General features: G+C 37.0%; 2 protein-coding genes and 1 long non-coding RNA gene across 10 annotated transcripts in view; 1 reads left to right on the top strand and 2 right to left on the bottom strand.

The window, feature by feature from the left end:
* The window catches only part of LOC106080164 (neuroglian-like), a 37398-nt gene extending 30640 nt beyond the window's left edge, over positions 1 to 6758 (top strand). For 2 of the 3 annotated variants that reach the window (XM_056015038.1, XM_056015039.1), the window contains exons 11-12: positions 4066 to 4177; positions 6076 to 6758. In XM_056015038.1, the coding sequence (XP_055871013.1) occupies positions 4066 to 4177; positions 6076 to 6388 (425 nt within the window). In that variant the 3' untranslated portion in view covers positions 6389 to 6758. The remainder of the gene's footprint in view (positions 1 to 4065; positions 4178 to 6075) is intronic. The other variant, XM_056015040.1, reaches the window with a different exon arrangement.
* A 2345-nt stretch (positions 6759 to 9103) lies between these two features.
* Positions 9104 to 22965, bottom strand: part of LOC106080165 (galactoside alpha-(1,2)-fucosyltransferase 2-like) — a 62475-nt gene continuing 48613 nt past the window's right edge. For 5 of the 6 annotated variants that reach the window (XM_056015065.1, XM_056015061.1, XM_056015064.1 and 2 more), the window contains exons 2-4: positions 22275 to 22405; positions 13272 to 13733; positions 9104 to 12298 (exon numbers count right to left, since the gene is read on the bottom strand). In XM_056015065.1, coding sequence (XP_055871040.1) covers positions 11662 to 12298; positions 13272 to 13733; positions 22275 to 22339 — 1164 coding nt within the window. In that variant the 5' untranslated portion in view covers positions 22340 to 22405 and the 3' untranslated portion in view covers positions 9104 to 11661. The remainder of the gene's footprint in view (positions 12299 to 13271; positions 13734 to 22274; positions 22406 to 22965) is intronic. The other variant, XR_008775529.1, reaches the window with a different exon arrangement.
* Positions 14760 to 22268, bottom strand: LOC129923573 (uncharacterized). The gene is made up of 2 exons (XR_008775540.1): positions 18920 to 22268; positions 14760 to 15999 (listed from the first exon to the last, which is right to left on the bottom strand). It is a non-coding gene; the product is annotated as an uncharacterized LOC129923573 (long non-coding RNA).

The following is a 22965-nucleotide window of genomic DNA, read 5'->3' as shown; positions in this document are numbered from 1 at the left end:
GACTTCTTATAGTCCGACAGTTACGCTGGGCAGGGCACGTATCCCGTATGGGAGACGAACGTATGCCAAAGGCAGTCTTTTTTTTTTTGTGAGCTAAAAGGTGGTCGACGTTACAGAGGCGCCCCACGGAAACGCTTCAAAGACCAGCTTAGGCGTCAACTTCGCTTAGCTGACATAGAAGAGAGCAGCTGGTTGCATGCGGCCTTAGAACGAATCAGTTGGAGTTCACTCCCGAAGGCCGCGTGATACACATTTGAGACCAAAAGAAAACCCGCTGCCGTGGACAAACGAAGACGCGAAAAGAAAAACTAAATCGACCACCTGCGAACAGTGGTTATGCTTGCCCTGGATGTGGCAAAATATGTAGGTCACAGCTGGGCCTGCGCAGTCATGGGAAAAACTGCATTCCTATCTAATCTTCGGACTCGAAGACAAGCCTTATAATAATATATAAACTTAATAAACTTTAAAATAAAGTTCTTATGTGAACAACTCAATATAGCCTAACTGTTATTACAATATTCACATATTTAACTTGAGATAGAGATGTAATATTAATGAAATACACTGATATTTAAACAAAATCTAGGTCACCACAAAACAAAGTCTTTACTCTTTCATGTCTCAAGATTGTCTGCCCTTTCACATTTGCATTATGCTAATTTCATCATCCTTAATGCATAAACACCAATCAATCGCTTAACCTCTTCTTACCGCCACCAGAAAAAACACACACACACTTTATGACTTTATGAATTTGCGTCTCCCCATCCCCCAATTCAAGGTACTAACCATCCCCACCCACGGGAGAGGACCCAAAGTTTGAGAAACGCTACATTAAAAATACTGATGATCAATAATGCAAAACACAATAATAGTAAAAATATTCAGGGGCGTAGATAGGAATTTTTCATCATTTGGGGGCCCGGGAGGGGCTGGACCTCTTTGGGGGCCCCTGCATTTTTGCGTAATATTGAATATTTATTGTAAAAAACAATAATTTGGGGCTTCCCTCAAGTGGGGGCCCCTGGGGATTTTACATTTCTCCCCCTCCTCCCCCACCCTTGCTACGCCACTGATAATATTCCAATATAGAATACTTCACAATTTTGTAAAAATAAATCACTTAATAGAAGATAATTAAAATTTATTTTAAACTAGAACACAAATGAACTTATTTATATCTACACTCTCTAATCGGTAAAAATATTCTACTCTCAACTAATTAGCCATCTCAAATAAAAGTGACAATATTTTAATGTCAACTTTCTACTTACTAGGAACTTGAATCTAGATCTAGATCTAATTAGAGGGCGCCTATTCGACTCAAAACCAATATTGCTAACAGCCCGCGAAAATTCAAGGTTAGGGGAGAGTCGGCACGTACGGAAAAACCCATGGGTATCAAAGCGCGCCGCTTTTTTTTTCAAAATACCATCACCACCCCCTCCCAAGTTTTCAAAGTATAATGGAATCATGTGAATCGGTGAAGAAAAGGAGGGTTCGTTCGGTTCGGTTCGTACCAAGCAGTTTCAAAGTTCGGGTTCGGTTCGGTCATAAGTGAGGTTCGAGTTCGGTTCGTTCGGTTCGGGTTTGGTTCGTTTCTCATCTCTAATTTTTATTTGTAAAATAACAAAATGATGTTTTCTTGAATGATAGCTAATTTAGATCTAGAGATTTTCATCTCTGCTGCGCATGCGTGACCTCTCGGTCTTGTCTCATCATTTAGACACAGCATGTAAACATGGCCTAGATTTATAAGATACAATACTTTTATAGAGTTGGGCAGATTTTTTTTGAGGGTCTTAAGTTGGTTTTAGGGCTACAATACATACACTACGGTCTAAGTTAGTAGCCTACCCAAGAAACATTTCTGTCAAGTTTTATCAAGATCGGTGAAACGGTTTTGATTTCTATACGGGGACATACATACATATGCCTCACATTCTACTTTATATATTAGATGATAATGAGATGGAATGTACCTTAGCAATGAATTATTAGCAAGGATTATTTTAACATGACATTATTATAAATAAATATAAATATTCACTACATGTTGCAACTATGCTTTGTCATAAAAAATGATTGTTAAGCCTGGAAATTAGCCATTTCGCTTAATTTACGCGTCAAAGTCTCAAGAGAAGTAAAATCAAAGTTTATTAATACATTGGTTTCTGGGAGATTTTAGATTCGAAAAGAATGGCAATCATGTAAAAGGATTTTCGGCGTATTTACCAAACATTTTGCTTATTTTTAGAGAGATAAATTAACTTGGTGGCCTACTAGTTAATTATTCCAGTAGTTTCTGCAACACTTATTCAGGTCTCACTTAAAACTATGGTTTAACCGTTCCACGTAACACAGTTTGGGAAACACTGGACAAAGGGACAGCTGGAGGTGAAGGTGAAAAAAAAGGGAGTTAAATAAAACTGAAAAATGTCAATGTTATTCTACTTTCGATTTGAAAACCTTTATAAAGGGAGATTATGTCAGGGGCCCATTAATCAGTTGAGTCAGTTCATAAGTTTGAAGCTCAATATTCAATTTCCTTTTGAGAAGTATTGAATTTGAATCATAAATTGCTTCTGTGTTTGATGTATAGTGTGTGTTTAATATTTTCATGATCTCTCATCGAAGAATGAAATAGTTTTATCTTATGAAAGTGAGAGTCTATTATCTCTTCGACTAATCAAATGTTTCCTGGCAGTACTTTAGGATTAGGGTCATTGTAATGGATTTCCAACACTAACATACTGTTACAAATCTCACTATCCAGGCTCTCTGCAAACTGCACCTTACACCACCAACTTAAAGAACTTGACAACTCAGGGCTCCAAAGTAACGTAACACTTTAATAGTTGAATAAATAACAGCCAATACTGTACAATTGGCGACACGTACACTGTACAAATATCTCTCCGGTAACACCGTTCCGCCGTATCAACTCTTGCACTGGCCTCTCCGTCTCGTTCCTGGCTTGCACTGGGTTCAACAGTTCAGGACTGACTTCACACACTAGGCTCTTATCTTATCTTCTTATCTTATATAATACGGCTCGTTGTGTCGGACTCAATCGCAGACCAAGATCAAGACGCCAGTCGTCTCAACTGTACTTGACAGTACTCCGCACTGAACCGTCGTAATGCTCCGTACAGAACCACACCGCTGAACTGTGCTATAGTGAACCTTCTGTCGTGAACCCCTTTTCTGAACCTCGCTGTATTGAGCCCCTTTTCTCCACCGTCTTGACTGCGACACCTCCGCTCTTATATAGGGTCCTTACTGGCCTTCTCGAACCGGACAGAACGCCGCTCGACATTTCTAGGTGGTCAGATGACTACAACTCTCGTGACGCCCCTAAGCTCTGTTCACGACGTAGATCCTTCCCGAACCTTCGTGTTGACACTCGTCTCGGCTGACCGTCGTAGCTCGTCACGGTTGACCGCTCGTCTAGCGCTGGCCTGGGGCGATTTGCGTCTGCTGACTACACTCACACCACTACCCCCATCTGTGCCACCACCAGGTTTATAACAATACATATAAAATACCTAATATGACAATGGTTGGAGCTATGTCGGCTACCTAGAAGTCTTCCCCTATCCACGCAGCCGATGTGTCCGAACAACCTGCGAATAGCCGATACCGTTTGTCATCAGTGACTTTTTGCCAGTGCTGCAGCTAACAAAGGGTCACTTGCTCAAGGGAGTTGAGGTTTAGCTTTTCCTTCTCTCTAAGGTGGGTGGCCAACCAAGGGTAAATGAGCCCATCTTGCCTTTTTAACTAGTTGAGGCGCCTTCTGTTCTCTTTGTATTTTCTATTGTCAGCGACAGTACCACCTAACTATCTATCTATCTATCTATCTATCTATCTATCTATCTATCTATCTATCTATCTATCTATCTATCTATCTATCTATCTATCTATCTATCTATCTATCTATCTATCTATCTATCTATCTATCTCTCTATCTATTTATCTATCTATCTATCTATCTATCTATCTACCTCTCTCTCATATATTTATAACATTTTTTTTACATTTTAATTTAAAAACATTCTCCAGTGTCTATTGAGCTAACCCAGCCAATCAACGTAAATCAAGAGGTAGCTTACGGAAACTCTATAGACTTGACAGTCCTAGCAAAAACTGACATATCCCAACAACTCATTTACAAGTGAGTTCTTTTATTTCTCTTCTTTTTAGATTTGATAAACTCAAGTCTAGGTTAAGGTCAACCTTGGAATTCCCAATGACGTAGCACGCGTATGACACTTGATAGAAAAGTATTTGATTGGTTGTAGAAAATGATTTCATTAGTTAAGCCAAGTGTTGAACCGGAAGTTAGAAAAAAAGGCACCATCGAGAAGTCAGTCTGGTATGAAAATCTTGTAGATATAAGATGTATTTTTAGTTTTGAGTTAGAATCAACAGAGACAAGTTTTGTACTTTTATTAGATCTAGTAGAAAAGTGAATATATTCATTATTGAACTATGTATGAAGTTATTCATCTGATACAGTTTACTATTGTTAAATACGGTTAAATACTGTACTATATGTTTAATGATTCTCGGTGATAAATTAAAGATAAATTAAAGTTCTGTATTTGATTTAGAAAGGATCTTCATTCATTGAATCTCTAAGATAACATTTAGATATAGAGATATACATCTATAGAATCACAGGCATGTCACAGTAACTTCTGTAACATCTGACATCCCTAGAAAGAGTCTTCAACAAGAACAACTTTAACACATTCTAGCACCTTCAACGATCAAGAAAGAAGAAGACCTGTGACAGTGTCCCTTGTATTTAAAAAAAATTAAAAAACAGGGGGATGTTCCACCCATAACACACAATATAAAAGCATGAGAAAAACAATCAACTGGCGTAGCCGGTGTATATTTTGTTTGCTAACCTGAAGGGTGGTTGACGTTAGGTGCCCCACGGAAACGCTTTATAGACTAGCTTAGGCGCCAACATGCTTTAATTGGCATAGAAGAGAGCATCTGGTTGCATGCGGCTTCAGAACGAGTTAGCTGGAGGTCACTTACAAAGGCTACATGATACACATCTGACACCAAAGAAAATCCGCTGTCTAGGACAGACGCAGACAGCGAAAAGAAACTCTAAATCGACCAGCGGACATTGCTATGCCTCCACTGCTTGTGGCAAAATATGTTCTTTATCTATATCTATATCTATATCTATCTATCTATCTATCTATCTATCTATCTATCTATCTATCTATCTATCTATCTATCTATCTATCTATCTATCTATCTATCTATCTATCTATCTATCTATCTATCTATCTATCTATCTATCTATCTATCTAGCTATCTCTCTCTCTCTCTCTCTCTCTCTCTCTATATATATATATATATATATATATATATATATATATATATATATATATATATATATATATATATATACGATTACTAAGAAAACTGTCCTCGTTTAATGTTAGCGAAAAGGCCTTGGCTATGTTTATCACGCTCACATCTGCAATATTTTAAGTTTTAATATGACTTCCTGGTATGGCAATCTGAGCATTAAAAATAAAAATAAACTCTGTAGAATCCTAAATGCTGCTGGTAAAATCATTGGCAAAAAAAAACCTCATTTTGGCAGTTGTTTGAGACAAACATCTATAAAAAAGCTAACATGATCCTCGAAATAAAGAATCACCCTTTGTGTCAGGATTTTGTGATTTTACCATCACAAAACAGATACAAGACACCGATGGCAAAGACAAACAGACACAAACACTCTTTTGTTCCCCTGGCAATCAAATCATTAAATAAGAACAATCTGGTATAAACTTTGTCACATGTAAATTATGAGTGCGTCTGGTGTGAATGTACACTTTGGTTTCTTATAGTTATAATGTTTTTTGTTTGGTGTAATGCACAAATTGTAAGACAAATTTCCATACGGACAATAAAGATTATTATTATTATTATTATTATTATTATATATCTATATATTTAAATTAACTTAATACGTTTATCACAACATTAATTACTTTTAGAAATGCATGTAATAACTGTGTCATAAAATGTTTTCAGGTGGACTCACTTTAGAAACAAAAGTGACCTTGTTGGAGAAGAACCAAAGTTTACCTTCCATGATCCTGTGACAAAAGTGGCCTATATAAATACAACTGGGATGACTGAAGCAGAATTTGAATCTCTTCGTGGTGAATATGTGGTGAACATCTCTCACCTCTATGATTACAGAATTGAACGTATTCATGTCACACTTCAAGACAAGCCTGCTCCAGACGATATATCTGGCCAATCAAATTTAGTTCCCAGGATTTACCTCACCTGTTTGACAACAATGACTGTGACCTTCTTGCTGTTTACTGCAATCGCATGAAACCTTTACTTTTAAACTGTGTCAGATATATCAAAAAATCATGAATCAAAATATCTAAAGTAAATGTTGACACAATCATTCCCAAAGATGCCTTCAAAAAATATGTAATAGATAAAAGTTTGAATTAGTTCCCTGGGCGTGGTAATATTTCTGTACAATTTTTTGTTTTATTTATATTTCATTTGTAAGATTTACTATTTTGGTTTTGTATTCTTCCATAATCCAATAGAATAAAACAAAAAACTAATCCTCTAATACAATTTAAAATACTTGAATCCATTAATCCAATACAATGATTAACAAATGCAAATACTAATGAATGAAAGCACTGAAGCCAAACCTTTCAATAAAATCAAATTTGTGTCCTCTTCGCGTAGTTACGAGTTTCTTTCCTTTGTAACAACATACAAGACGAGACTAGATAGTTCTTAGAAAAATATGTTACTGTCAAAGCGAAACTAGAAGTGTAGAAATTTCCGACCCTTGACATCAAACAAATATCCCAAATTCTATTATTCGAAACAAAAACGGTGAAGGAAAGTCAAATTCAGCTGAGAGATTTCTTACATGAGTTTACAAATACACTATTCTCACATTCAAGTTGACACTATTTCTACATGGCGTTATAAATAAATTGCGCCCACTCTTATTTTGCACATTATCTTTAAAATTCCTTGGTGAATCTAAAATGTAGGCATTAATTTTGAAAACAATTCCTATAATTTTCCTAGAAATTTGACAGTTTATGTATGTATATATATATTGTTATAAACTTGGTGGTGGCACAGAGAGGGGTAGTGGTGTGTGTGTGTAGTCAGCCGACGCAAATCGCCCCAGGCCAGCGCAAGACGAGCGGTCAACCGTGACGAGTTACGACGGTCAGCCGAGACGAGTGTCAACAGGACAGTTCGGGAAGGATCGCCGTCGTGAACAGAGCTCAGGAGCGTCACGAGAGTTGTAGTCATCTGACCACCTAGAAACGTCGAGCGGCGTTCTGTCCGGTTCGAGAAGGCCAGTAGGGACCCTATATAAGAGCGGAGGTGTCGCAGTCAAGACGGTTCACGGCAGGGGTTCAGAGCCCGGTTCACTACAGTCTGGTCGACTACAGCACAGTTCAGCGGTGTGGTTCTGTACGGAGCATTACGACGGTTCAGTGCGGAGTACTGTCAAGTACAGTTGAGACGACTGGCGTCTTGTTCTGCGATCGAGTCCGACACAACGAGCCTAGTGTGTGAAGTCAGTCCTGAACTGTTTAACCTAGTGCAAGCCCGGAACGAGACGGAGAGGCCAGTGCAAGAGTTAATACGGCGGAACGGTGTTATCGGAGAGATATTTGTATACTGTACGTTTTGCCAATTGTACAGTATTGGCTGTTATTTATTTCACTATTAAAGTGTTACGTTACTTTGGAGCCCTGAGTTTTCAAGTTCTTTAAGTTGGTGGTGTAAGGTGCAGTTTGCAGAGAGCCTGGATAGTGAGATTCGTAACAATATATATACTTGAAAGGTGGTGTAACAAGCTGATGTGTAATGCTGTAAATGCTGGGTTCGTGCGTCTTGGAGCTACACTTAGCACTTAACAAACATAAATAATACAGATTAACTGAAGTCAAACTTTAACAGACAAAATTGACGTTAATTAAATAATAACAGAATGCTGCAACTTCATAGTAGATACACGAAGATAACCCAATGTACTGACATATAATTACATCCGCATCGTCGAGGTATCAAATAGACTCAAATTTCATTATTGAATCTTGTCAGCATCACAGCATGTAACAAACTATGTGTACAGCTCCAAGTACAGAAAACTAATACTAAAATATCCGTACTCTCTCGAGTCCCAGAGACGACTGCTACCAAATATATGTGTACTGTCTCTCATCCCAAAGACGACTCCAACTGACCAAAAGTGAATTTAGTCATTCTTACTTCCTCTCTATGTGTCAGAGGTTTTTTGTGCTTTTCACCTCTTGACCCAAGGTGAATGAATAAAAGTTAATGTCAAGCGAGACTGTAACAGGTTGTCGATGTAACAGAGGTGACCCACGGAAACGCTTTAAAGGCCAGCTTAGGCGCCAACTAGCTGAAACTGACATAGAAGAGAGCACCTGGCTGCAGGCGGCTTCAGAACGAGACTGCTTGAGGTCACTTACAAAGGCCGCGGGCTACACATTTGAGACCAAATGAAAATCCGCTGCCGAGGACAGACGTAGACGGCGAAAGAAAAATCTAATTTCGACAACCGGTGGACAATGGCTAACGCTTGCCCTGGATGTGGCAAAAATATGTAGGTCTCAGCTGGGGCTGTGTATCTACGGAAAATACTGCATTTCTCATTAATCTTTGGACTCGAAGACAAGCCTTATTCTATATTTACGTATGTATTACTTGTGATTCTTCGACTAATAACAAGAGGGAGAATCTAGTGCTTTTTTTTTAGTGAAAAACGTTTAATACTAGGTTAAGCCCCTTGTTCGTACGTTTAGTTTTGTCGCTTAGTATCCAAGAAATAAGGTAAAGTTGCTCAGTGTTTTTGGACTTAAACGCGCTAGTGTGTGTGTAATTATTAGTATACTTTCTTTTTACCTTTTTATATTAACTAAACAGTCTAAATTCCTATTTAGCGATTAGCGTACAATCATTTCATGTTTAAAGAAACAAGAATTCTTATCATTGTGGTTCATACATGTCTAGTTCTGGTGTGTTAAATAACAGAATTATTTTCCCTCAAGTTACAATTCCAACCTTTGAACCTGTAAGTCAAGTGTTAGTACTTTATGTTGCAGTTCAAATACATAGTACATGAAATAAAAGTCAATTAAATCTATGCTAGGATGTGAAACTTTCATTTCTGAAAATGCTGATTGTAATTACAGTTGTAATTATGTCCCTTGAAACCTTTTGTTTATGGAAGCTCTTATCCTACGCTCTGAATGAAAGCAATCTTTCTGTTTAAAGTTGTTCCAAGCAAATACAAGTTCGTTGTAGCCGCCATTGAAATGTCTTCTTGAGAAACAGATTAGTTCCTATTTCCCCACCAGAGCAAGGAATAAACTCATTTGGCATTCCATCCTTATAATATTTAATGCAACATAGTCATTTACTAATTCAAGCCGATAGTAAAACAAACAGCCAAATATCCCAAACAATTAGTCAAATAATGAACCAAAATAAATATACAGTCAAATATTGAACTAAAACAGATATCCAAATAAATAGTCAAACATTGAGCGAAAACAAATATCCAAATAAATAGTCAAATATTAAACTAAAACAAATAGTCAAACAACTAATCTATATTTCGAAATTTATAAAAAAAACAAGGTTACAAAAGACAGTTTGTGTGGAAACACAAACTCAAAATCGGCCCCCGAAAGGTCCATCCAGGCAGGCTTCAATATTTTTAGAAAGAACATGCAAATGAAATTATATCAAAGACAAATGAGAGATAAGAATGGAGAAAGAAGTTTATTAGATCTTGTGTAGTGCCCCAACGGTCCAGCAGATCAAAGGATAGGTGAAAGTGAATGTAAAGTTAGATGTGAACCTGGCCTAACTAGTTCCCCTTTTAGACCTTGTGGTCTATAGGACAGATTATGTCAAGTTCATCTGTTTTTGTGGCCTACGATTAGCGAGGGTGTCATGTAGCCAGCACAACGACCAACCGCCTATACTTTTCCCCAACTAATGTCAGGTACCCATTAGAGCTGAGTAGACTCAGAGGCGCCCATAGATTCGAAAGTTGAAAATCCCAGTCTTCACCAGGATTTGAACCCGGACCCCTAGTTCGGAAGCCAACGCGCCTCCTTAGGCCTAACTGATGTCTTATAATTGATCCAATTGTTTTAAAAAAGGTTCAATCTCTTATTCGAATCCTCAAAAAAATTAAAAAAAAAATAATTTCCGCAATAAAAAAAAGTTCATAAAAATGAAGTTTATAAGATTACTATTCATTTTAAATTAGGTCTAACTTATAATGCATACTAATTAGCTTTTTCTCTTTAAAAAACTGCTTGCATAACTGATTTTAAAAATTAGATTTATCGCTTTCAGAAAAAGAAAAAAGTAGCCCTTGCATCAGAACTTTGAATGGTCTAAAATATTGTGATGTCGGATTTTCACTATCTTTTCTAGTTTACGAGATCTAAACGGGACGGACGGACAGACGGACAGACATTTCGCACAAAAACTAATAATGTCTTTTCCACTTTCGGCGGCCGCTAAAAAATATTATAAACATACATAATTTGTGTTACAGGTATAGTTGAATACAACAGATTAGATGTTATGGTGAGATCTTCAGCTGCCAATTAAAAGTTCTACATGTAATAATGTAGTGTTACAATATAATTTGATGGTCAATATGTTGATATAAAATTGCTGGCCCAACGTTTAAATTATCCTGAACATCCTTCTCTCCGAGTAGAAAGAACAGAATCTTTGATAGGTAGTATAACAATTTAATCTTCAAGTAGAAATCATCCGAAGATTGAACACACACCATTAACACACAATATAATTTAATTTCAATAAAAGATTTACAAAAGTAGACTGAACATGAAACTTGAAACTTATTTTAACCAATCTCTCTGATTGTCTCCTCTGGTATTTATACTCTGTTTAAAATTACCTTCTTCGATTGAAAAAATCAGATATATTCCACAGAAAAGATTCACATATATTGTATGAATTCTTTGGATATTTCTAGTTCTAATTGAAAATTGCTGTTGTTTCTCGAACTGTAAAAATATATTATTTATACAATGAAAACAAACTTAGCACTTATTATTAGGTGACAATTAGACTAGTTATTTAAACAGTATATATATATATATATATATATATATATATATATATATATATTATGTCATACAAAACAAGTTAACACTTCATAAGATTAAATTAAAGCTGATAGCACTACCTGGATACGAGGGATGTAATCCATTAGCAAACCATGGTTTCAATGGTATTTTGCATGTACCGGCATCGTATTTGTAAAGATTACTTTGTTAGATCACTAGATATCTCTTCTAGACATTAATCCACACACTGGATGTCCTGGGCCTCTTTGCAGTCTATGCGTCAATCGTTCAATATCAACCTTTGCATTTTTCAACAATTATAAAAACTTCTAGAACCATTTAAAATTTGGACATTTTAAATATTCCGAGAAAGACATTCATGTAGTCATATTAAATTATTAAATATGGCCTCTCACTTTGCCATTTCCAGATGTTTAAAAAATCAGAAATTGTAATTAGCAGGCATCTAGTTTTCAAGTCCGATCCATCCTGGCAAATAGTAATCGTCTTTATCAAACCCTCTGTCTAATTGTGTATTAGGTAGTACGTAGTTTTTAAAATAGATGGTAATTCCGTTGGCTAACCAGGCTGCCCACCAGCCAAAAGTTCCCCCTGAGATTATCACGTGATCGCAGCTAGCCAATAGCGCTAAATGGAAGCTTGGCTCCCCCTGTGGCAATATACTAACACTGCTATCATTTAAATTCTCCTGGCACCACGTCAAATCGTCGCTGGCCACTAAAAACGTCACGTTTTTCTTTCCCAGGAGCGTCTTCATTGTAGACATTGCTTTCTCGAAGTAGGTTCCATTTGGCACTTCATAGCCTAATTTTATATTTTTTGGTTCCAGGAAGTCCCCTCGTCTAGCGTGAATCCCAACAACGGCGTGGTTTAGGAATTTCTTCCGATGAGCTGCGAGGATGGTCTGCACCTTTTCCTGTAGCGGGAGGCTGAAGGTGAACTCGCGTCGAATCTCTGCTTGGATGTGCTGAAAATATTTCCAGCTCTGGAAAGAACCACTCAGCGTCAAGTTCTCTTCTGGAAGGTGAAAGAATGTTGGTACAAACTTTGTGTGGCTTCTGAATTCTTCAATAACTCGCCAACTGTGGTAATAAAATAGATTTTAAAAAGAGCTTTTAAATTATAATTTCGAAATACACTTGAAGAATATAGACACTATACATAGAAAGACATAAGTGTGAAGATTAGTTACAATTTCTGGCGGCTACATGGGGATCTAGTGATGTATTTATCAATGCAAATAATAATATATAATAATATACATGATCATTTTGTTATAAGGCTTCAATCTAGACGTAGCAATAAGACGCGATGTTGAAATGTCAGATATTTTATGTCAAGATTTCCTCGCAATTCATAAACTCAAATAGAATTATTGCAAAGTATTTATAGCTCATTCTTTAGATGGGCGGAAGAAATATTTGTTATAGCAAGATTAGGAATTACTTTTTTGTTTCCTAGAAAGGAACGTTTTGTTTTACTGGCAATGACGCGAGTAGAACAGATGATATAGTATACTCTTTAGAATCAATGTTATAATTTATCTTCAGAACTGTTATGTTATACTTTCCCTTTAACTGTTACGTTATACGTACCTGTAACTGTTATGGTATACGTACCTGTAACTGTTATGGTATACGTACCTGTAACTGTTATTTTTAAATAAACGTTCTGATATTAGTTCTTAAGTTAAAATAAAATCAATGTCATATTATATGAACGGATGTTACAACCAGAGGTGTAGTGAACAAAACATTCGCCAGGGGCAAGGCGCCCCCCCCCCACTTTTTCATGAACATCACAAAGAAATATAGGCTTATATATTAAAAATATTTAATAATAATATACTACAAATAACATTAGAATGTATTACCTAACTAAAATATCTACACAAAAAAAAATTTTGTTGCCTCTTTGCGTGTGGCGCCCCCTACCCCCAGGAGGGTGGCGCCCGGGGCATGGTGCCCCTTGCCCCCTCTCGCTACGCCTCTGGTTAGAGCGCACCTTTTAGAATCAATGTTTTATCGTCAGAACTAATGTTAAATCAAATCTCACCCCTTAGAGTTTATGTGTGGCTGGATAAATGAGATTTGAAAATCTTGTCCGATGTCAATACCGTCACTTATAAATGGCACTCTGTCTTGCGATCTGGCCACACCCAAAAGCATGGCGTAGATGAACAAGTGATTGCCCAGTCGCCCAGTAAACACTGTCGTTAGATACATGCTTGAATTGGAGGCGCTGCCCAGTGTGGCTGGGCACTTTGGTAAGGTGGATCTCTGGGGATGAGTTTCAGTTTCCTCCCTTTGACCCTCATTGATGGCCGGGTCATTCTTCATGAACATTTTGCTTGTAGTGGTAGTTAACACTAGTTTGTTTGATATGTCTGTGTCAGTTTGGGATAGTTTCTTATCGCTCGCAACAGAGGGGCTGTCCTGTGAAATGTTGGTATTGATGTTACAGTGGACAGATACTGACCTCATCGACTTTCCTACAAATTGAAACTCAGTGCTGTAACTGTAGACAAGAAGATTTTTTTTTCACTTTGTTATCCAAAAAAATACATTGCAAAAAAAAACAAACGAATTTTATGTTTTTTTTTTTTTTATTTTTTTTTTTACTTTTTTTTTATTAAAACGGAATTTAATTCATTTTAATTATGCAGATATTAACCAATATAGTTTAGAGCATTATTTTTTTTTTTTTTTTTTTTTTTTAGGAAACCTCAGAATTTGCGCTATTCAATTTTAGCTTTATCATCATAGGAATCCTTGGGCTTTATGCCTCTTTTCTTTGCCTCTTTTTTGGGCTTTATATGCCACTTTTATGGGCCATCTTGCCTCTTTTGTGGGCTTTTTTTTTTTTTTAAATATGTTTTTATTTGTAAGTTATCACAATTCACAATTATTAAATCATAAACAATTGAAAAGTGATTAACCTAAAAATATAATGACAGTAATAAAAATATTATTTAATATCAAAGACATACTACCTAACCAATGAACCCCCTAAAGACAGAAAAATGATACAAGTATACTCTACTCCAGAACAATCAACACAATATCAGATATCCCTGACCCCCAACACCCTATTTCTGAAAAAACTACATGAGCATTATACAGGTATATGAAAATCAAACTAGATAATTCTCTACCCTAAAGTCCATTATTTTTCTAAATGTTAATTCCAAGTGATTAGGATCAAACACCTTATTATTATGTAGACATTTGAGCCAGGTAGCCCAAACAAGATTCCTGTATTCGGAAACAATAATCAAGTTAAAGTTATGTATCATTTTATTTTTTAGTTTTGGCAGCTTGTTTAAAATAATAGAGAAGTTAACATTTACATAATTGCCACAGTTTGCTTCCAATAGGTCCATTACAGTACTTCTAACTTGAAGGAATAATGGACATTCCAAATACATGTGTTTTTCGTTATCAGCATTTTCAAGGTGGCATAATATACATTCACGGTCATTTGCCCGTCTTCTAACCATAGGGGTCATACCAAAGATAAGTCTATAACTAATCTCTCCAGATTTTTAAAAAATCGCATTGTTGTCACAAGAAATAAAATCAGCAAGCAACAAATTTTAGGTTACAAAAATTTGAATGCGACGAGTACACACATTTAAAAAAAATTATTTAGATAATCATTAAAAGCATTGATCATTGACAGAAACACGTACATCGTTTCTAAGGAAATCCTTAACACACAAAAGAAAATAATATAAAAGATGACACAGATAGTTTGTGCTATTACACAAACTCCACCGGATCTGCCAATGGAAACCTTTTTGTTTACATTTTTTAACGTTATACAATTTCAAAGAATCATTTAGAATTTTGTATTTACATGACAACAAACTAATCAACCTATTATAGATAATGAGACTTCTACCATTTTTGGTAAAAAAAAGTTAATGTAATGTCGGAATAGTGAATTTTGATAATCCTTTGTTGTTGTTTTTTTTTGTACTTGAAATTTTCGGGAACATTTTGCGCATCGTCTTGTAAGTATAGATCTGAGTGCTTGTCAGTGTCGTTGTGTATAGTGTACTAGATCTAGATATTCGCTTAACCAGGGTTCTTTCTCGGAACTAAAAGGGGTGGGAGAGAGGCGGGATAAAAATAATGTTCCATTGTTTTTTTTAAAACTAATTCATTACTTTTTAAGAGAAAAACAATAAGTTGCATTAAGAAGGAATTGTCTTTTTTAAAGTATTTTAAAAATGTTTTCTTGTTATTATTCTGTTTGTCTTTTTGTCTGTCTGGTCAAAAGTGTGTACACGTTATTTGTCCCACATCCATTCTCAGTTTAACTCTTTCTCTACTACACATGAATCAACACAAAAACTAATAATTTCATCATTTAATTATTGGTAGTTAATTATTTAGTTTGATACCAACAAGGGAAATAAATCTTTCAGTATTCACATAAATGGCTTAATTTGTAAGGCTTAGTTCCCTTAGATAATTGCTTTTTAAATGCTTTTTTCGCCCACACTCTTAATCCGATCTATATGATACTTTCAGTAAATATTTATTTCATTATGCAATACATAAAAAACTAAATGAATTACCAATTATTCAATTAGTTATTGTTACTTTGTTTTTGTTTCATTTCGAATAAGGGAACAAAGTTATACGTTATTGATAGAGTTCTTCCCCTTAGATAATCTTTTTTTTTTTTTTTTTACATGGATTTTTGTATTTTGCTTGTTGTGAAACGTGTTATGCTATTGTGTGCTGGCTGTTAAGTCTAAGAGAAATGTGTACACCTAAAGCTAGTGTACATGCAGGCACAACGATGAGATGATATATATGGCTCCTTTTGTCTCGAAAGGCAATGGATGCGCCCAAATGAGTCACTGGTTTTGGCTTAATCTTGAGACGGGGCAGAATCTGGTGTGGCTAATCAAGCCAATTCTAGAACGGCAGATTTTGCCACAATTCGTACATGTGTATGCCTCTGATTTAGGGCTAGCAGACAGGGCAGCTTTCTTTTTATCCCTCTTGATTAAAGCCGCTTCAATTCTTTGTTCTCAGCAAGGGTTGTCCCAGCATGCACAGTCTGTCTCCATGCACTCCGGTCTTTGGCTATGTTTTCCCACATACTTTCGCTGATGCCTGAGGCTCTCATGTCTCGCTTGCAGACATCTCTATATGTTAGTCTTGGGCGGCCCTTGGGTCTGACTCCTTCCACAAGCTCAGCATATAAGATATCTTTCGGGATTCTGCCATCTGGCATGCGGGTGACATGTCCGAGCCAGCGTAATCTTCTTTGTGTCAGGAGAGCATACATGCTGTTCATATTGGCCAATCTTAAAACTTCCTGATTGGAGACATGGTCCCTCCAAGAGATGCCCATTATGCGTCTCAGGCAGCGTAAGTGGAAACTATTCAATCTGTGCTCTTGGTTCATGTATGTTGACCAGCTCTCACTGCCATAAAGGAGAGTGCTCACAACACAGGCGTTGTAGACTAGGATTTGGTCGCTGTGGTCAATTTACCATTTTCCCAGACGCGCTTGGAGAGTTTTGCCAATGCTGTGGTAGGTTAGTCTAGGTTACTGACAATTGTTGAACCCAAGTAGGTAAATTCCTGCACCACTGAAAGGGTGTGGTTCCCAATTTGTATTATAGGTATTTCTGTGACGTCTTGTGCCAGGATTTCGGTCTTGGAGAGACTTATAGTAAGGCTAAACTCTTGACAAGCAGCTGCTAAGGCGTTCACTAGCTTCTGTAGACCTCCTTGTGAGTGAGATACGAGTGCCGCGTCATCGGCAAACAGCAGCTCCCTTATCAAGATACGACGCCTTTTCGTTTGGGCTTTAAGACGTGCCAGGTTAAAGAGCCTTCCATCGGATCTGCTATGGATGTATATTCCGTCTTCCAGGGATTTAAAAGCACTGGATAGTACGACTGAGAAGAAGATGCCAAATAGTGTAGGGGCCAGTACACATCCTTGTTTTACACCGCTCTTAATGGAGAATGGCCTGGAGGAAGAACTTTCAAACTGAACGGTGCCCTGCATATTTTCGTGAAAAGCTGACACTAGTTTTCTTAACTTATTTGGGCAGCCGATTCTCTCTAGTACAGCAAACAGACCGCTTCTGCTAACAAGGTCAAAGGCCTTGGTCAAATCAATAAATGCTATGAAGAGGGGCTGCTTTTGTTCTCTGCTCTTCTCCTGTAGCTGCCGAAGAGAGAAAATCATATCTGTTGTAGATCTACCTGCCCTAAAGCCACACTGCGACTCTGGATAAAAACGATCTGCCAGGATCTGTAATCGCTTTAGTAATACTCTAGCAAAAGCCTTTCCGACTATGCTAAGCAGTGAGATGCCTCTGTAATTGTTACAATCAGAGCGGTTGCCTTTATTTTTATAAATTGTAACAATGTTGGAGTCTTTCAATTCCTGGGGGACCATTCCTTGTTCCCAGCACAAGCTTAGCAGTTCATGGAGTGGTTTGATTAGGGCCTGTTTTCCAGCCTGAATTACTTCAGCAGGAATGCCATCTCCTCCGGGTGTTTTCCCATGTGCAAGCATGTCAATGGCAATGCTCAGCTCCTTTACTGAGGGCGTTTCGTCTAATTCCGTCAAAACTGGAAGTGATGGGAAATTGGAAACAGCATTTGGTGAGATGGCGTTTTCAATCTGGTAGAGTTCTGCATAGTGTTCAACCCATCGTTCCATTTGCAGCGCACGATCGCTGATGATTGAGCCATCTTTTGACTTGAGCGGAGCACACTTGCTGGTGTGAGGTCCAAAGGCTTTTCTCATGCCCTCATATAGTCCTCTTATGTTACCACAGTCGGCACAAGATTGAATATCTTTGCATAGCTCCTGCCAGTATTTGTTAGCACATTGTCTCGCTACTCTTTGGGCATTGTTACGTGCAGCTCTGAGCCTTTTTAAGTTTATTGGGGTGGGATCCTTCTTGTAGATTAGCATGGCTGCTCTCTTGTTCGTAGTGGTAGTTTCCATTTCTGGTAGACTAGCTTCAAACCAGTCTTCGCTTTTCTTGGTTTTGTTTCCAAAGACCAGTGATGATGTTTGATAGATTGTATCACGCATAAACGTCCAGCTTTTTTCTACCTCAGTCACAGAGAAGTTTTTAAAAGCTTCCTCTAATTTGTTCTCAAATTCGGTGCAAAGATCTGGATTTTTTGTGCTAGTAGTATTCAGGCGTGATTTTCTTTTTCCCTGTGATGTGTGGATCTTAGTTGGCAGCAGTCTTGTCCGGCAGGACACTAAAGTATGATCAGTATCACAATCCGCGCTTTGGTAGCTACGTGTCAGCAGTATATTTCCAATGTCCTTTTTTCGTGTCAGTATCATATCCAGCTGGTGCCAGTGCCCAGACCTAGGGTGCCTCCATGAGACACAGTGCTGTGGTTTTGTTCTGAAGTATGTGTTGGTAATGCAGAGCTTATGGTATGTGCAGAATTTAAGCAGTCTTTGTCCGTTCTCATTCATCTTTCCGATTCCAAAAAGCCCAAGACAGTCTGGCCAGGTAGTGTGATCTGATCCTACTCTGGCATTGAAGTCACCTAGAAGGATCATATGTTCTTTTTGAGGAATGTTTGCAATGGCTTCTTTAAGGTCTTCATAGAACTTGTCTTTGTCCTCCTGAAGCGAGCTTAGTGTGGGGGCATAGGCACTAATTAGAGTGACTTTTCCAGATGATGTGTACACCTAAAGCTAGTGTACATGCAGGCACAACGATGAGATGAAGGCAATTAACAACAGATGTGTTTATACAAATCTACTAATGTTTATTAATGAAATAATACGAGATGGAAAGGGGTGGGTATGCTACAGTATTCGAGAGTTATATAAAACTGGAAAGAGTATTTATAATTATCGATTGTATGTGTGCTACCATGAAAGATTGTCCCTATTATCTCAACTGTATATCTTGTTGCTTCTGGTGAGTTGTTAAATGGGCTCGTCTGCGTTGTATATGTAAGACCGGCTCTGGGCTGGTCGTCTCTAGCTGGTAAAGGAATAAGGGTGGCTAATGTTACCTTCTAAAGCGAAGGCTCGTAAATATACGATCTAGGAAGTAGACAGCAGACACCTGGAAGGTGGAGCCGCAGATATTGGGCTTTAGGTACAGTAGGAGACCGTTATCAGGGGAGATAACAAAATAATAAAAGATTGTATTGATTGAGAAAGATTTTGTACATGATTAATAAATGTAGTCAAGGGAAATAAGAAACATAATATCTCCAGATCAGATTGATAGATTAATAAGGAAGATGATCAGAGTTATTGGAACTTAATTTAAGAACAGGGTCAAAGGACAAATGCCCTGCACATGGTGCATATATTTTTCAAAAGTACTGATATGGTAACATAATGACGTTCAATGAAGTCAATATTCACCAGCCACAGGGAATCACAATACTGGAAATATTTGAATAGTGCACACATATTGTGTGTTGGAGGGGGAAAAGGAAGGTTAATTAATATTATATAATGAGCGTTAACACCAAAAAAACATATTCAAATTTAAGTAGCTTGGACAAAGTCTCAAATTTTACTAAAGTGACATCCTGAGGACAGCAGGCCCCATCGTGTGACGGAGTTGCAATAGACACATGGACATTTCCGACACACTTAGTCCCTTGTACAGGAAATCAATGTTTTCCAAGAACAAATAATTCACATGAAAAGAGCATATGGGGAAATATCGTCTGCAATGTGTAGGAAATCTCGGACATAAAAGTTTGAAAGGTAAAAAATTCTATAGAAAGAAAACTGTATGGAGAGCTCCATGATTTGGAAACCACTGCGCAGTTCATCTCATGTATTGGTCTAGTCATATGAACACTCTAACATAACAATGAGAACGAAGAAGAAGAATAAACAAGGATACAAAGACAGTCTGTGTGGAAACAGAAACTGAAAATCGGCACCCGAAGTGGTCCACCCAGGCAGCTAAAAAGGTAGGTTTCAATATTATCAGAATGAAATTCTATCAAAGACAAATGACAGAAAATAATGGAGAAAAAGGTTAACGGATGTAGTGTGGTGCCCCAGCGGTCCAGCAGACCAAAGGATAGGTGAAAGTAAATGTGAAGTTAGATGTGAACCTGGCCTAACTGATGTCTAATAATGAATATCTAATTGATCTAATTGTTTCGTAAAGAGCCAATCTCTTATTCCTTAAGAATAATATATCTCCTTAAAAAAAATCTTTTTTTCTTTGGTTAGGTGTACCTTGCAATTATAGGAATTGTAGTTTACGCGATAATGTGAAAAACTACTTATTAATTGTATTTTTAAATTATGTCTGACTTATATGCATACATTTTTTGTGCGTAAGTATAGTATTTAGAATAACAGAAATTACATAACTTAACAATAAAAATATAAAAACAAACAGTGTTAAAAATATGGTAAATAGTAGTCTCCCCTAATAAAGAGCCTCAAGTGTTTGTTACTATTAATAGTGAATAGTTGAAAAATTGTGTATTTTTATGAAAAAACTGCTTGCATAAGTGATTTAAAAAATTAGATTTTTCGCTTTCAGAAAAGAAAAAAGAAGCCGTTGCATCAGAGCTTTGATTGCTTTTAAATTAATGTCGGATTTTCCCTATCTTTTCTAGTTTACGAGATCGAAACGGGACGGACGGACAGACAGACGGACAGACAGGCCACACAAAACTAATAGCGTCTTTTCCCCTTTCGGGGGCCGCTAAAAAGGAAGTCGTATTGTACAAACATAACTGTAGGATATTAAAACTAGGTAAATGTACAGACGTGTTACGTTAACAGTAAGAATGCCATGGAATCAAATATTTACAGATGTGTTCAATGTTTTAGGAGAGAGTTGAATCATCTGGTCGGATATGAATTACTATTTGATGAATAGCAAAATCTACGTGTGAATAGTTAGCACACATTTTACTCAGATTTGACTTTAACAAATACATAGGCCATGACTTGGGAGATTTTTATAATTATCCGGTCATGGCCACATTGAGAATTTCCCCAAGTCTTAACGTTGTTGAGCATGATGGCCGCGGTTTGTTTTTTGTGGTCAGAATTTTTTTTTAAACATAAGACAACGCCAAAGAATTATCCAAAATCTATTATGCATTTAGTTTTCTTGACAAGAGATCTAGAAATCTCATTATCGATATCTGGTCCAGTTTGTTGTAAAGTGAATTAACAATGCTAAATAATTCTTTGAAATAGTATTACTTCAGATAATTTAAACAAAACCATAGTATGAAAATTCCTTGTCCTTTGGCGGATCTGGTGGGGGTCGCCTATGAGTTCGTGTAATCTTATTCGTTCTTTTTTTTTGGTGTAGACGCAATAAAACAAATTTTTATCTCCTTTTCTGAAAGAAATAACGAAATGAAGACACGTGTGCATAGTGACGACACTGTAAGAAAGTAAGAAGGAAATAAATTTAGTGCTTCAATTGCTACAGGCTTTACATTTCATACTGTAGTCTTTTGGTCTACTTACAAGCAAAGAATGACATAATAATGTTCATTATTTGCTTCAATCGGAAGTATAATTCTGTTCTATTCAACATTTGTATGTCGGCTTTATAAAAACGTAAATAAAATAATAGTACCACTTTCAGGACTTGCAATCAATGGTGCAGATGGTGTAAAGATCACCTGTTTCTATGACCGACGGTCAACGAAGGTGTCATGTGGCCAGCACAACGACCAACTGTACTTACTTTCCACAAATAATGTCAGGTACTCAGTTTTGTTTGGGTGGACTGAAAATGAAAACCCCAGCCTTCACCGAGTTTCGAGCCCGGGACATCTTGTTTTGGAAACCAAGCGCTTTGCTACTCAGCCACCACACCCACTTTATAAAAAGGTCTTGGGATGATATTGCGAAACAAATATCATGTTCAGGGAATTGAACCGCCGCCCATTAGAACGTGAAAATGGTTAAATATTGTTCCGGTTACAAGGCATTGTTTTGGTTAATTTCCCTCACAGCCAGCGGGAGACATGAGCTAAGGCTTTGGCTACTATACAAACCTATCTAAACAGTTAGTAGAACAACTTACAAAGTTAATAAGATTAAAAATAGGATATTGATGCAGCATATAATCACAAAGTATTTTGGGTTCATTCCTTGCCAATGTAGTCACTAATCTCACATCGCAAGACTACGAATAATTGATTCTGTTTTCTGTATCTGAAATAGAAAATGAGAACATAATAAATAACATCTATAAATATTAAATATGTTTGTGTCAAGCTATGTCTTCCAGGCTATGATCGCCGGTCCGAAAGATTTGTATGACGTGCTAATAGGGAAGACCCTTAGGAGATTATAAATAGTTTCTCAACATTTTATTTTTAAATTTTGTATTTTTATGAACGGCTTCTTAGTTAACATTCTTTCTAGATGGCCGAGTGAACACTTATCGACACTTCTTGTAAACAATTGGTAAAGGAAAATGAGATCAAATGGTTGAGTGACAGTCACTACCGTTCTAGTTCTAGGATACAGTTAATGATTGATGACTATATACTGTTGTTCAGTCAACTTAGCTATTTATTCCAACAAGATTAATTTACTTTAAGGTTGAATGTATAGTGGATAAGTATGTCTAGAAGATGAGACAAAATGATATATGCTTTGTACATTTGTGTCATAACATGTCTGCCTGCCTGCCTGCCTACCTACCTACCTACCTACCTACCTACCTACCAATCTATCTATCCATTTATCTATCTATCTATCTATCTATC

The sequence above is a fragment of the Biomphalaria glabrata genome, chromosome 17 (genome assembly GCF_947242115.1).
Source record: "Biomphalaria glabrata chromosome 17, xgBioGlab47.1, whole genome shotgun sequence".
NCBI classification, from domain to species: Eukaryota; Metazoa; Mollusca; class Gastropoda; family Planorbidae; genus Biomphalaria; species Biomphalaria glabrata.
This window is presented reverse-complemented; position numbering and strand designations above follow the sequence as displayed.